Raw genomic sequence first — 14,226 nt, forward strand, 5'->3', positions numbered from 1 at the left:
AATCATTTATAAAAAGTCAAATTTCCCAAAATGTTTTGTTGCTTTACTTACAGGGCACATCAAGGATACCCGAAGGCTAGTTGTAGCAATTTCACTATCAGGATCTGCAGTAAGTTTTTCTTTAACTTTAAAAAGAAGAGAAAAAAAACAAAATTTAAAAAAATTAAGGGTGACAAAGAAATGGAATTATAGAAATATATAGCATCTTAAAACAAAATGTTACATATTAATGTATTGACAACACGATCACACTCCCAATGTAAGTTAAAGAATTATGAACATGCAAATTTCTTTGTTTAAATTCTTAAAATTTCTTTTTAAAAGTAAAACTGCTGGTAAGCAAGACTTTCAAAATAGAAAGCTATGTAAGACTTAAGAACAAAACAACAATTAGGAGAGGAAGCTGGAATGCAGCAGTACCCTGAGCGTCAAAGCTTTTCCAACACACATTCATCAGTTTTTATTATGCACTATTGTTTGTTTCCAACAATTATTAAATTTGTAAACAGAAAAGATTAAAATATTTATACTTCCTCTGATAATTAAAAACTACTATGTGGTAATGTGTCTACAATTTTACTCACCAGTAATGTATATAAATTAGTATATACACAAGCTAACAAATATATACTAACATATTGATGTGAGCAATATTTAAAGCATTAAAGCATCTCATATGCTCAATCTTTTTTTTTTTTTTTAAATGCTTGGTCTTATTAAACATTACTTACTTAGTGCTCTGGAATGATCAGGGTTTCTAATACCTTTCATTTTTAATCTCTGTAATAACATGGCTGATGTAAGCTGCCGTACAAGATATACAGACATAGAGTAATTCTACAAACAAACAAACAAAAAAAACCTGCATTAAAGATGAGAGATAATATTCTCTTTGTTTACATGAAATACTTATTTAAGAAACTCTGGTTTCTAAAAATAACATTCAAAATAACTTCCATGGAATGGTCAATCACTGCAAAGGGGACAAAATTCACCAAGCTACTTCAGTGAAAATAAAAGCTCAATCATTTTAAAGGTATTTCTTGATCATTTATCACTTTAAAACATTTGCTGGTATGGAAATATAGGTTAGATCAATGGTTTCCAAACTATGGTTCTTATTTAGCAAAACTGGTACCTTAGGGGCCACCCTGAAAATGTACCCTCCTATGACTAACCAGAATCTTGTTAACCAAAATCATTCTGCTTTTATCGACTTTATGTAATGAGGCTCTCATATTTTCACTTAAAAGAGGAATTCCACTGCAGAAACAAATTCCAAAGGCCAGTGGTCTGAATTAACACTGCAAATCCAGAGTTCCAAAGTTCTAATTCTGGCAGAAGAAACCACCTGCTACTACATGGCCTTTGAGTAAATCACGCAAATGAACCAGGTATCAGCTTTCTTCTGAGGAAAGCTTTGATAAATTAACTCCTGTACCCCAAATGGGTATTTTATTGACAAGCAGCAGCTACTATAGTATGTAAGACACATGAAGAAATGATAAAAATTAAAAAGTCAAGCCAGAAAACAACAGCGTCCAATCCCATACCTGTTAGATCTGGCACAAAGGAACCTTCATTAGCTATTTATAGAGCTATGAACAGACAAAATATAATTTCACACAAATGTTAAAAAAAAAAAAACCTATCTTCCCATTTTATTAAATATATTCATTCAATTGATTCTACAATAAACATCATACTTTTAATAGCTGCCAAACCAAGTATTTTAAATATTTTTTAATGTTCTTTTAAATATCTAAATACCCAACTTATGGTGTAAATTCTAGGTCAATTAATCATTTTAATTATAAGGAAGAGTATTATCCCCATTACATGGCAAAAGTTTTCAATGTCTACAATCATTTATTCCAATGTCTGTAAAGTTACTCCCAGCTCTGCAATTACCTTGGTGGTAAAACAAAAAATTCCTGCTATAAATAATGCCTCAATTTCTCCATCCATAAAACAGGAATATTATTCTGTTTAGGAACATGTAATAAGAACACTGAAACTGATGCTTCATGTAATATTAACACTGAAGCTGATGGTCTGAAATTAACTGAAATCTCCTTTCCATTCATTATTTCAGTTATATAAACAAGTAATTCTAAAATGTAAATTCCTTGTTGTATTAACTGGTATCTCAAAATTGACATAATTTATTATAAGACCAAAAATCAGCAGAAAGTCAAGTTCATCAACTTGAAGGTATAGAGAAAATATTATAATTCTAAGTAAATATTTGTATACAAATGCTTACAGGTTATCTGAAATATCAGTTGTTTATAGAAAGGCTAGAACAGATTATTTCTAATCACAACATGTGTACATTTAACCATTTCTCCCCCAAACGGATAAAACTTTCTTTGTTCCTCTTCGTAAATATTTATCATCCAAAGCTTCTAGTTTATTAAAATACTAAACACAAACATACATACAATTGTGGTTAAACCATTACCTTAAGAAATATAAATATGCATATTTCCTTTCCAGGAAAATAAAGAGATGATATTCAGGAAAGCTCAGAGTTAAAGTTTTTAACTTTAAGAATCTCCACACTGCCACCTCTGAACTGAAAATTACTGCTTTTTAGAGATTACAATCCAAAAACAGAAAGAGCTGAAGCCAACAGCTTAAGAAAAAACACAGAAAGTCAACCCTCAGTGGGGTCACTGTCCTGCTACCCAAAACGGAGAGCTTTTACCTTCCCAATTTCTGATGCCCAAGAAATGGAAATTTGGTTTGGCACAGCTGAAGATAACCTAACTAAAGATGTAATATTCAAGGGGCGTCCAGGGCGCTTCTGTTCAATCCCATTTTTAGGCGGTGGTGCATAGCCCTATAACCGTAAGAAAGAAAAATTATTTCAAATCATCTGCAGGAAGATTAAACATTTTCTCCAAGATAGATACAGGATCCTGCCCAATTTCAGTTACACTATTTTTATTTTAGCCTAAAAATCACATAGCCCTTATGATCATTATCAACCCAAAATAGGAAAATAACCTTTGAAAAAAAGTTACAAAATATTTCACAAGTCCAGAAAGGTAGGAAAAAAATCCATGTTCCAACATTAAAATTAAAGATGCTGACATCTTGCCACATTGGCTATGAATGGTTTTCCTTTTTTATAGGACACCAAGCTTTACAGATAAAGTCACAACTTTTTATAACGATTTATCCTTAGCAGTCCCCATTCAAAATACATGCACATATTGGAGGTGGGAAAGAAAAAAACCAAACTGGGAAGTGAGGGGAAAGAAAGAACAAACTAATGAATTTCATTTTTAAAATCTGGTGAGTGATAAAAATATTTTCCACTGCCTTTTCTCTGGGTGGAACAGAAATGGTAATCTTTTAAACCAGGTTAAGTTAACAAATAAGGATAATCAACATTTCAGTTGTCATTAAATGAGCCTGATGGCTATCAAAATACTGCTATTTATGCTTTAATCTACTTTTATGTAGTCATCAACCGTATTTTTTTTTTTTGAGACGGAGTCTGGCTCTGTCGCCCAGGCTGGAGTACAGTGGCGCGAACTTGGCTCACTGCAAGCTCCGCCTCTCGGGTTCACGCCAGTCTCCTGTCTCAGCCTCCTGAGTAACTGGGACTACAGGTGCCTGCCACAACATCCGGCTAATTTTTTTGTATTTTCAGTAGAGACAGGGTTTCACCATGTTAGCCAGGATGGTCTTGATCTCTTGACCTCGTGATCAGCCTGCCTCGGCCTTCCAAAGTGCTGGGATTACAGGCATGAGCCACAGTGCCCGGCCAACTGTTTGTTTTAAATAGCAAGTATACTCATTTCTGATTCACAGTATATCCAATTCCCAATTACCGCAAGACTTCACTCTGATTTTTCAGAGCCAAAATAATATATTTTTTAGAAAATTAAAATGTCTTAGCTGCAAAAAAATCTACATATTGAAAAGTAGATACCATATTTCACTGATGCTAGGATGTCAGTGATGTAATTTAATTATGTACTATTGAGAAAGAGAAAATACTATGTATACATGGCAAAGAAATGGAAGCAAAATGAATTAACATATTCCCTTTTGTACAGAAGAAACTTCTGAATCACTTTTCACTCAGTCATTAATGCATACATTTTTCCACATGACACTCTCCTATGTGCAAGCAGGAATTTTAGAGAGAAAAGTATCTTTTAAAACTGTATTTCATTCCACTAATGTCTCAGATTTCTCTGCAAGTCACTGACACCATTAACTGGATGTGTTAATGGGGATACAATCTGGATCTTATGAGAATCCATCAATGAAAAGTTTTCAGATAACAGCCAGGATTCATGCTTCTTTCTCAAAATGTCCTTAAATTATTTATTAACTGAAAAGCCAGGGAGTACAGCTAACCAGTCACGCCATGGCAATAACATCAAAGTTGCACAGGTGCAGGCAATGATAATACGTCACAGCTGACACCTGGTCACCAGCAATTTTAAGACACTTCTGGATTTCGGCAATGCTAAAATATGCACCTTAGGACCAATGAAAACTAGTACTGGTAGTATCACAAGCAAAGAGGAACACACCCTGTCTACCACAACTTGGGAACACCCTTCACTGTCTCACAAGAGGCAGGACAGTAATTATTAAATGGTAGTCCACATGATAATGTGTAATCTATAACTTGCAACAAAATTCTGAAAATCATTAAAAACGTTTGAGCAGAGGAATAAAAGACAAAGAGAAGAACTTCAATAACTTGCATTATAATATGGAAATGAAAGAGAGAGACAGTGTGTGTGTGTGTGTGTGTGTGAGAGAGAGAGAGAGAGAGAGAGAGTAGGAAGGTTATGCCCATCTTAAGTTGATCAAGTGAAAAAAAAAAAGTTGCTCAGAAAAAAAAAAAAAACAACTCCTAAGAAAAGTCCTCTCATAAAGACTCAAGGAGCTGATTCAATGAGCATCAAGCACAAGGAGTATCAACACCAGTATCTAGGTAATTTTGAACAAAACTTTTGTTTTGCCTGTTTTGGGCCTGGAAGATAATTCTGTCTGCTGGTATGTCCACTGGTAGGTTAACCAAATAAAAATAATGTTACAGGGTCTGTCAGAAGGATAGAAATAACTCATGAACTAAAATGTGCACTCTGGAAATTAGAATTTAAGACATAACACTGTCTGACACAGTAGAAAAGGGCAACAGAAGCAGGGAGAGTAACACTCATGTAAGAATGAAGTGTCAGCAAACTCAGAATCATGTTAGTCTCACTCAGCATAAAGTGTTTTCAATCTATTCTGTATCCCATTTGAGTAGTGTGACTTTACTGGCAATTCTGAGTTATCTGATAACTTGTATTCTACCTGTAACCATCAGCACCACCCCTACCCAACCATCAATTTCCTGGTTATTGATAATATATTAATAGTTGGAATTTTATAAAATACAAAGTTTAGCCTTCACACATATTTCTAACAATTTTCCATATTTAAAGCAAAAATAAAGTCAAGTTCATGTGACAGGGAACCAGTGGGGCAAATATGCGAGCTTTCTAAGCAAAGACCACTGGACAGCACCAGCGGAACACTTTGTGGTAGTCCTGTGACACACTCAAAGAATTTTTTATGTTTCATGCTCTGATGACACCCTACCCTACTTGCAACTGTAAAAAGTTGTCCACAATTATTGTACTTTAACATTTTCCTCCAAATTTTCTAATTACCACTACTACTTGAATACTTCTAACAAAGATTTACTTTTTAACTTTAAATTACGGAAATTTCAAACATACACAAGAAAGGAACAAATAGCAGGGACCCACCAACCAGGTTCAATAATTATCAACATGTTGCCATTCTTGTTTCAAATGCTTTTGGCCCCAAAGCCAATCTGTCCTAAAACACACACACCACAAAAATACACATTTCTTTTTGTCCTTATTTAAACTCAAATTCTAGACATGCCATTTAACCCAGATATTTAACATGCATCTCTAATAAGACTTTAAAAACCCACAGCATTACAACCCCACAAAAATAACCACAATTTAAAAAAATCACCTAACACCTTGTCTTTTGATTCAGATTTCCCAGGTGCCTCAAAATTTCTTTTCCTGTTATCCTTTTATTGTTGAAAATTTTAAACATATACAAAAATAGAGAAAAAAGTATAATATGTATATATCTACCAGTTCAGTAATGTACTTACCCATGAACAATCTTTACCTACTCTACCCAACTCCCACTCTAGATTATTTTAAAGCAAATCTCAGATACATTTTCTATTTTCTCCAGATGTAGTTTAGTATAGATGTCCTTTTACAGCTTGAATCAGAATTCAAAACTAGAGCCCCACACCGCACTTAGTTAGGTCTCTGAAGTCTCCTTTATTCTATAAACATAACCCCTGCCATCTCCAAACACACACACTTTTTCCCCAATGCTGTTGTTCTACTGGAGAAACCAGGACTTTTGACCTGAAGAATGACTTCGCATTCTAGATTAGGTATATTGCTTCCTCGAAGTATAAGGTTTGTTGCTCTACCTCCCATATATTTTTAAAGCCAGTCATTAGTTGTATAAGCTTGATTAAACTTAGGGTAAAAATTTTAGAAACAAAAAACTTCACAGAAAATGTTGCATACTTCATATGGTGCTACATCATAAGGCACAGAAGGTGGTTTGCCCTGTTTTCAGTGGTGTCAAGACTGATCAGGAGTTCAGGGGATGTCAGCCTGATCCCTCCACCATGAAGTTCCCCGTCAAGCTTCGGCATCCATTGATGATAGCTACCTAGACCCATTATATGATTATGAATTGTGGAATAATGATTTTCTAATTCTATTACCCTTTTGATTGTATTAGCCGAAATGTTTCCATAAAGAGCTTGACCACATCAACAGCTGGTCACCTTGAAATAAATGATTCTCTTCCTTCATCAATCTTCAGAGCAGCAGTGAGTTAGTGCAACCTCCAGTGGCTTTAGTATAATTATTATAAACACACTTACATATTTGATAGTTTTGAGTCTACTATAATCATTATTCTTTCAGATGTCAAAATTATCCCTTCTCAGATAAGGAGGTGCCTCTTCAAATTGGGGTGAGTGTGCACACAAGTATGTGTTTTAAAAGAAGAAATGTTGAGTTTATGTCAGTCCTGATTTACTATGAGACAGGCCATCAGGGTAACTAACACACAACATCAGGGAACATAAATCCATGAGCTCAGAAATACAATTTATAAGGAGAAGGGGGCCAGTACTGCTAAGTCTTCTGGCTGCACCAAAGGAACTACTTGGAGATTGCTGCCAGCTGAATTACAGCACATATCCTCTCTACTCTTTGGGATCTTTCAAAGAAATATTCTTGTCAACCCTTCTTCCTTTCTTCAACCTTAGAGCTACACAAGATTTATAGGTATTTCTCACAAATTGTTTAGAAGAAAAATAATCCAGCTTCTTAAAATAACTCCCTAAACAAAGAGGGCCTTTTTCTTTCTTCTGCCCATTAAAAACATGGAATGTTCTCATCTGGCTGTCAGTCTGTACACTGGCAGCCCTTGGAGTCAAAGATGGGAGATGTTCTCTGCAGCAGGTTCTTGTCTGTCCACACTGCATGTCACCATCCCACAAGCCCTACTATGAGCTGTTGTCTTCCTTGCACCAAGGGAACCTGGAATATGAATGCATGAAGGTGTTTTGTAAAACTCAGCATCTTGATGTAGGTTAAAAAGCACATATGCTGCTTGCATCACTATTTGATCCTTAACAGTCTAGGGACACGTTGCCATTTTCAAAGTAATACCATTTCCCATTCCTATGTTTACTTTGTACATGAAGTATAGTGGTCAACTGCCATGGGTCCATAAAGACTGGGTATTACAGTAAGATCATACACATAAGGACTTCCTCCAGGACACAGACAAATGCCACCATATTCAGAGCTCTAATGGGCAATTCATGATTGTGTCAAGCTTTTCCCTCCAGGATTCATGGTTCAATACACCAGGATCACGGGCAAGGACCACCTATCAAATTTCTTTTGTGGCTTGTTGATGATTCTTAAAACTGGAACAAAGTCCCTGAGGCTCTCCATGGTGGCAAGAGCTCAATATAACTCCTATAGGGCCACAGCAGCTTTCTTCTGGGGCTGCAGCATACTCACGTAATTCTTAAAAACTGCAGAATCTTGTTTTACATTAAAAAAGACTCCACATTTCATTATCCCAATCAATAGCAACTGTGGATCAAGTGGTGGTTTAAGATGTTTTCCATCAGATGCGCATGTGAATTTCTGTCAGCTGGGAGCTAGGGTAAAAAGACTCTTTGGGAAAGGCAGGCATTTGATTTTCTTTGGGATAGCCCTATAAGGGTCAGGCAAATCCTCCCCATTGCCTTCTATTTTTGAAAATATGTCTTTGCCTTTCTCTCAATGCTCTATTTCTTCTCCTCCTTCACAACTGCCCATGGAGCTGCTGCAGGCCCCTGGCTCCAGGGATGCCAGACTCATCAGACAAAGGGTGCTTTATGTAGTAGTCAATATGTTCACAAATAGTCTAATACAAGTAATCAGGGGTTAGTGGGTGCTTTGGGACAGAAATCAGCAGTAACTAAGTAACAATGCCCCAGAGGAAGTACTTAACTGCCTAAATTCTTCTCCCTCAAAAGAACTGGAAGAGTAACAAACTCCAAGCCATCCTCAGTGGTACTGTAGACCTCCTACAGGAAGGTATCATCCCAAAATGTGACACTGACTGGTCCATTTGGAAATTCTGGTAACATCTATGTTTACACATCTGTAGCCACCATATTTTCCATAGCAATGCCACAGAGTTTAGGCACAACCTCACACATTTCAGATGCAGCTCCCATCACTGGCACAGTCACACGATGATACAGGATAAGCCTTCAAGGTGAGTCCACAGACACCAAGAAGCCCTCCATAGTCTTATCTTTCACCACAGATAATGGGAGGCGCAAATAGCAATGAGAGTCAAAGGTCAAAGAAATCTTAGCAGCCAGATGCAGTGGCTCACACCTGTAATCCCAACACCTTGGGAAGCCAACATAGGTGGATCACTTGAGCCCAGGAGTTCAAGACCAGCCTGGGCAACACGGCGAAGCCCTGTATCTACAAAAAATACAAAAATTAGCCAGCCATAGCGGTGCATGCCTGTAGTCCCAGCTACTAAGGAGAGTGAGATGGGAGAATCGCTTGAGCCTCTAGAAGGCTAAGACTGCAGAGTGAGCCGAGACTACACTAATGCACTCCAGCCTGGGCAACAGACCTGAGAGCCTTTTTTTTTTTTAAATAAAAAAAAAAGGAAAAAATGAAATCTTAGCACATCTAGGGCAAAGAAAAATGGTTATGAAAAGGCCATGGGACAGGTGCACAGGGTTGTGTTTTAATCTGTTTTGCCAGGCTTTCTTTGTCACACATGCAGTTACCCATTGGTATCTTTCAGCTCCAAGTAGGGCTGCTTCTTCCCTTGGTTCAGATCTTTGTGCAAACTAGCCAAATAAAAGATAGGCCAGGCGTGGTGGCTCACGCCTGTAATCCCAGCACTTTGGGAGGCCGAGGCAGGTGGATCACGAGGTCAGGAGTTCGAGACCAGCCTGCCCACATGGTGAAACCCTGTCCCTACTAAAATTACAAAAACCAGCCAGGTGTGGTGGCAGGCACCTGTAATCCCAGCTACTCAGAAGGCTGAGGCTGGAGAACTGCCTGAACCCAGGAGGCAGAGGTGGCAGTGAGCCGAGATCACGCCACTGCACTCCAGCCTGGGTGACACAGCAAGACTCTATCTTGGGTGGGGATGGGAGGGGAGTGGGAAAAAAAGGATAGCTCCTGAGAATCTTGTTGCTAGTAGCCGGAAACCTGACAAACTAAATGTCCCACCTGGGGAAACATGTATGGGCCACGTAAGCAATCCCCCCTGACCATACCTACTCAGCCTCTGCAATTCCCCTTCACTCCCAGGACTGTCTCAATGGATTTCAGTCTCAGATGCATCTTTCAAAAAGAGTCACGTCAGTGATGCAGTGTTGCTCAAGCCCTTTAAAGGTTCACAAAACAAGTATTTCTCAGGTCTCTAAGTCCACAGGCTGTGTATGCGACAAATGAGACTCCTGAAAACCAAGAGAAGTCAGATCCCTCTGTCCACAAGACCAGGGTCAGTCTCAGTCATGGAATTTCTTCACTTTGGGGCCCAATTCTTAGCACTTGGCTCTGGAGAGCCCAGAGTCCTAGATCATATTGTCTGACTTGCTTGGCTACTCGTGAGTACTGCTCATATATTTAGTCCAGAGCCCAGTCTCACGTTCAGCAAGGATATTACACAGCTTCCCCATTTCCTCAATAGTTGCGAAGAGTGTCAGCTCTGGTGAAATGACAACTGGGCCTAGTCAGGGAGTCACTGCTCTCTTAGTGATTCAGTTACAGTAAATACACCTCCAACTTTGTAGTGCTTGACAAACGTGCCATGTTGTACTATTTTTTTGATTATGGCTTTGCTGGCCTTCTTATAGAATGGTACCAATTTAGTAATGTATCCAAAATGGAAACCAATACATAGTCCAGTTCTACATTTATTATTTTATTTTATTAAGACTTGACTATCAGGATTTGAAGAGTCAAAAGCCATCTATTAGGCCAGAGACAGGCTGCATGCATTTACATTGTATACATCCTAGGTGCTGAAGCCCATATACTCTCTCACTGCTTAAATGTGTTGTCAACCAACTATTATTGCACCCACCCACCACAAGTGAATGCATCATCAAGGCCCAAGCTGGGAATTTTTGATCTCTGTAGTTAGCCACTCTCAGCAGCCTCTGCTTTTCCCCATGCCATCCACAGGCCAGGCCCAGCTAATGCAGACATCCCACACATGCTGTCCTATACATGAAAGTGCCCAAGTCCTCCCCTTCAACTATGCTGTTTGATATGATCCCAAGAGTGTTTCACAGCATCCTTGATTTCTTAAGTAAGATGCTCCAGGCTCTAGCCAGGTACAGTGGTGCACAACTGTATTCCCCACTACTTAGGAGGCTGAGGTAGGAGGATTGCTTGAGCCTATAAGTTCAAATCAAGCCTGGGGAACATAGTAGGACCTTGTCTCTTTAAAAAAAAAAAAAAAAAAAAAAATTCCAGGCTTACGTTTTCCATCTCCTTCAGACCTGAAATAAGCCATTTATTATTTATCCAAGAAGCCATGGGTTACCCTAATGGAAAATAGTATTTAATCTGGATGCTAAAACTGTTCACTGGTATTCAGCTGTCACTGTTGCACTGTTTCTAGGCCTTGTCAGTGTTTATATTAAACTTATATGCAAATCTGGTGAATAAAAAGCAACTTACAGGCAAAGGAAATAGCTTCCCATTTACTTTTATACATAGACTATTTGGATAGTTATCTTCTTGAGGGCAACTTGTCTCTGCCAGGCAAAGTCTGCATTAATAAAAGAAAAAAGTATTCTTAAATAGTGTACTCAAACATTCTTATATGTTTTAAAATTCAGAACTACATGCACATAGTAAGCAAGTATAAAACTAAGGTAACAGAAAATTTCAAACTCACCTCAACTGAACTTGGACTGTATAATCTCTCCTACCACCTGGCAAAAAATCCCTGTTGGAAAGAGAAAGAAAATGGGTTAAAAAAGTACAATGAGAATTCTCAGAACAGTCTCCCCAGGAGGAAAAAAAGGAAAAGCATTATTTGTATTTTTCTTATTCCCTGAAAGGTGATCAATATACTACCAATAATATAAGCCTTAATGAAATCACTGTAATGATGATAAACCTGACTTGCTTAACTTCTAGCCACGTCTTTATGGCAATTTTAAGGTACTTTCAATGCACAGGAACTTTGATGATGCAAAATTTATTTCAATAGACATCAAACTTGGTAACATGCAAGGAAGCAGCCTAAGTTTGGAAAGAGTTTTAATCAGCAAATCTATTTGCTTAGAGCATTCTAATCACTTGAAGACTTTTTTCTTTTCTTTTTTTTTTTGAGACAGAGTCTCACCCTGTCACCCAGGCTGGAGTGCAGTGGCGCGATCTTGGCTCACTGCAAGCTCCGCCTCCCGGGTTCACGCCATTCCCCTGCCTCAGCCTCCCGAGTAGCTGGGACTACAGGTGCCCGCCACCACGCCCGGCTAATTTTATTTTTATCAGAGATAGGGTTTCACCGTGTTAGCCAGGATGGTCTTGATCTCCTGACCTCGTGATCCATCCGCCTTGGCCTCCCAAAGTGTTGGGATTACAGGCATGAGACACTGTGCCTGGCCAAAGACTTTTTTTTTACTATAAAGACCTATTCACTGGATATTCTTATTGATCTCAAGTACAGCCTAAGCATTAGTTTTTATAGCTACTAGGGGGATTCTAATATAGACCCAGGATAAAGAATTAGTGCCTAGAGTCTCAGCATCTCCATACCATGTAACTTCATAATTATGTATCCAATTAAAGATACAGAACCTCTTATAATTTCTAGATGAGAATCTAATGGTCCCATGTAAAATATATTTCATACTGAACCCTCCAAACTCTTGCCACGCAACATGGAGTCCACGGGGAAGCAGCACTTATTCCTTAGGAGCTTGTTGGAAATGCAGACTCTCAGGCCCCATCCTAGACCTATAGAATTAGAATCTGCATGTTAACAAGATCCTCAGGTGACATGTATACACATTACAGTTTTAAAAAGTATTACCCTTAGCCATTGTCATAAATCTTGGACTCTGTCAGAGAGAAGATCACTAGAGTGTAGTCCTTTCTTGAGAAGACTGGAGTACACTGAGCCCTCATGGTGCTCTAACTGGGCCAGTCTTCTCACCGTTCCCAATCCTCGAGCTCCACTGGAAGGCAGTAAAGCACAGCAGTGACAACCACCTTAAGTTCTACAGTCCCAAGCTGCACAACATTGTGCAAATCACTTAACCATTCTGTGCCTCAGTTTCTACATCTGTTAAAGATGGAAAATTACTGCACCAACCTCATCAAGTTGCTGTGACAATTAAACATGTTAACAACACATGTCAAGTGCCTAAATATAAGATGTGCTCAACACATGGGAGCAGCTGGCTGCTGTGACTGTTTCCACTGCTCCCACTGTTCTCCTTACCAAGAGCAGCCTTCTCAAATGGCTATTCAAAACATCCCCATATCCTTGACAATACTGACCTCTTCTGAGCAACCCATATCACTCCACTCATTCAAATCAAGAAACATTTCATATTCTGGGTGCTGGAGCTTCAAACACAAATACAACACACTATTTGCTTCAAAGGATTTATATGCTAAGTAGGTAACAGAAATACAACACCTAAAATAAAATATGGTAAGTGGTACAGTACATTATAAAAAGTAAGTGCTACAGAAAAAGGGAAAATTTTTGTCTTGAAAGTTCAAGGTCGTTATCACAATTAGCCCAATCTAACTAGGAAACAGGGTTTTTACAGCAGTGGTTCTGCCTACTTCTGCTTAGTGGCTCCACTAGGAACATGAGTAACTGTGGGTATCTAGTGCAGTAATTCCCAGAAAAAAAGAAAGGACAGAGATATAGATCAGAAACTTGTTAGATGGGAAACATGATGTGAAGAAAGAGAAAAGACAAGACATGAGCCTAGAAAGATGGATGGGGGCATAAAGGGTTTTGAACAGCTCACTAAGGAGTTACACTTTATTCTGGCAAGGGAAATTAACAAAAACTGGGAAATACAATGTGCTAAATATCTTCACAAACATTATGAGTAATGACCAAGGCATCTTCTGACATTCATTTTCTGCCAATCACTGCTCTAGGAAGTTTTACATACTGGTCCATCAGATATAAAAGAAGCATTTACCATATGCTAGGTACTGTAATGGGTTGTGAGGTGATAAAAATGAGTAGAAGAATGCTGCTTTCATTAAGAAGGTTGCAAATGCAAGCAGTGAAATAAATGCAATGATGCCTTAACAGAAAATAAGTACATGGCACAGTGAGAGACAAATGACACATTAAAGCAAATCTGGAAAGGCATCACAGGGGACGTATGACTTGAACTGGCCCTTGAAACATGACTCAAGAAGTTTGCCAGGCAGAGTACAGAGAAAAAAGGCGGCAAAGGTGCAAAGATGTGAACACCATAGTTAACCTAGGAAACACAAATGGGAAAGCCTAGTCAGAGTACAGGTTGTTAGAAAAGAGTAACAGGAGATAAGATAAAAAAAAAAAGCAGAGCAAAATGTTGAAAACAACTGC

The 14,226-nt window shown here is 38.3% G+C and overlaps 1 protein-coding gene across 14 annotated transcripts in view; it reads right to left on the reverse strand.

Moving 5' to 3' along the window:
• PIAS2 (protein inhibitor of activated STAT 2) overlaps positions 1-14,226 on the reverse strand; it is a 159,421-nt gene that overhangs the window by 85,822 nt on the left and 59,373 nt on the right. For all 14 annotated transcript variants that reach the window (XM_063699200.1, XM_055368779.2, XM_031003696.3 and 11 more), the window contains 5 exons: positions 11,551-11,601; positions 11,331-11,421; positions 2,711-2,845; positions 732-837; positions 52-125 (listed from right to left, as the gene is read on the reverse strand). In XM_063699200.1, the coding sequence (XP_063555270.1) occupies positions 52-125; positions 732-837; positions 2,711-2,845; positions 11,331-11,421; positions 11,551-11,601 (457 nt within the window). The remainder of the gene's footprint in view (positions 1-51; positions 126-731; positions 838-2,710; positions 2,846-11,330; positions 11,422-11,550; positions 11,602-14,226) is intronic.

This window comes from Gorilla gorilla, chromosome 17, assembly GCF_029281585.2.
Source record: "Gorilla gorilla gorilla isolate KB3781 chromosome 17, NHGRI_mGorGor1-v2.1_pri, whole genome shotgun sequence".
Taxonomy (NCBI): Eukaryota; Metazoa; Chordata; class Mammalia; order Primates; family Hominidae; genus Gorilla; species Gorilla gorilla.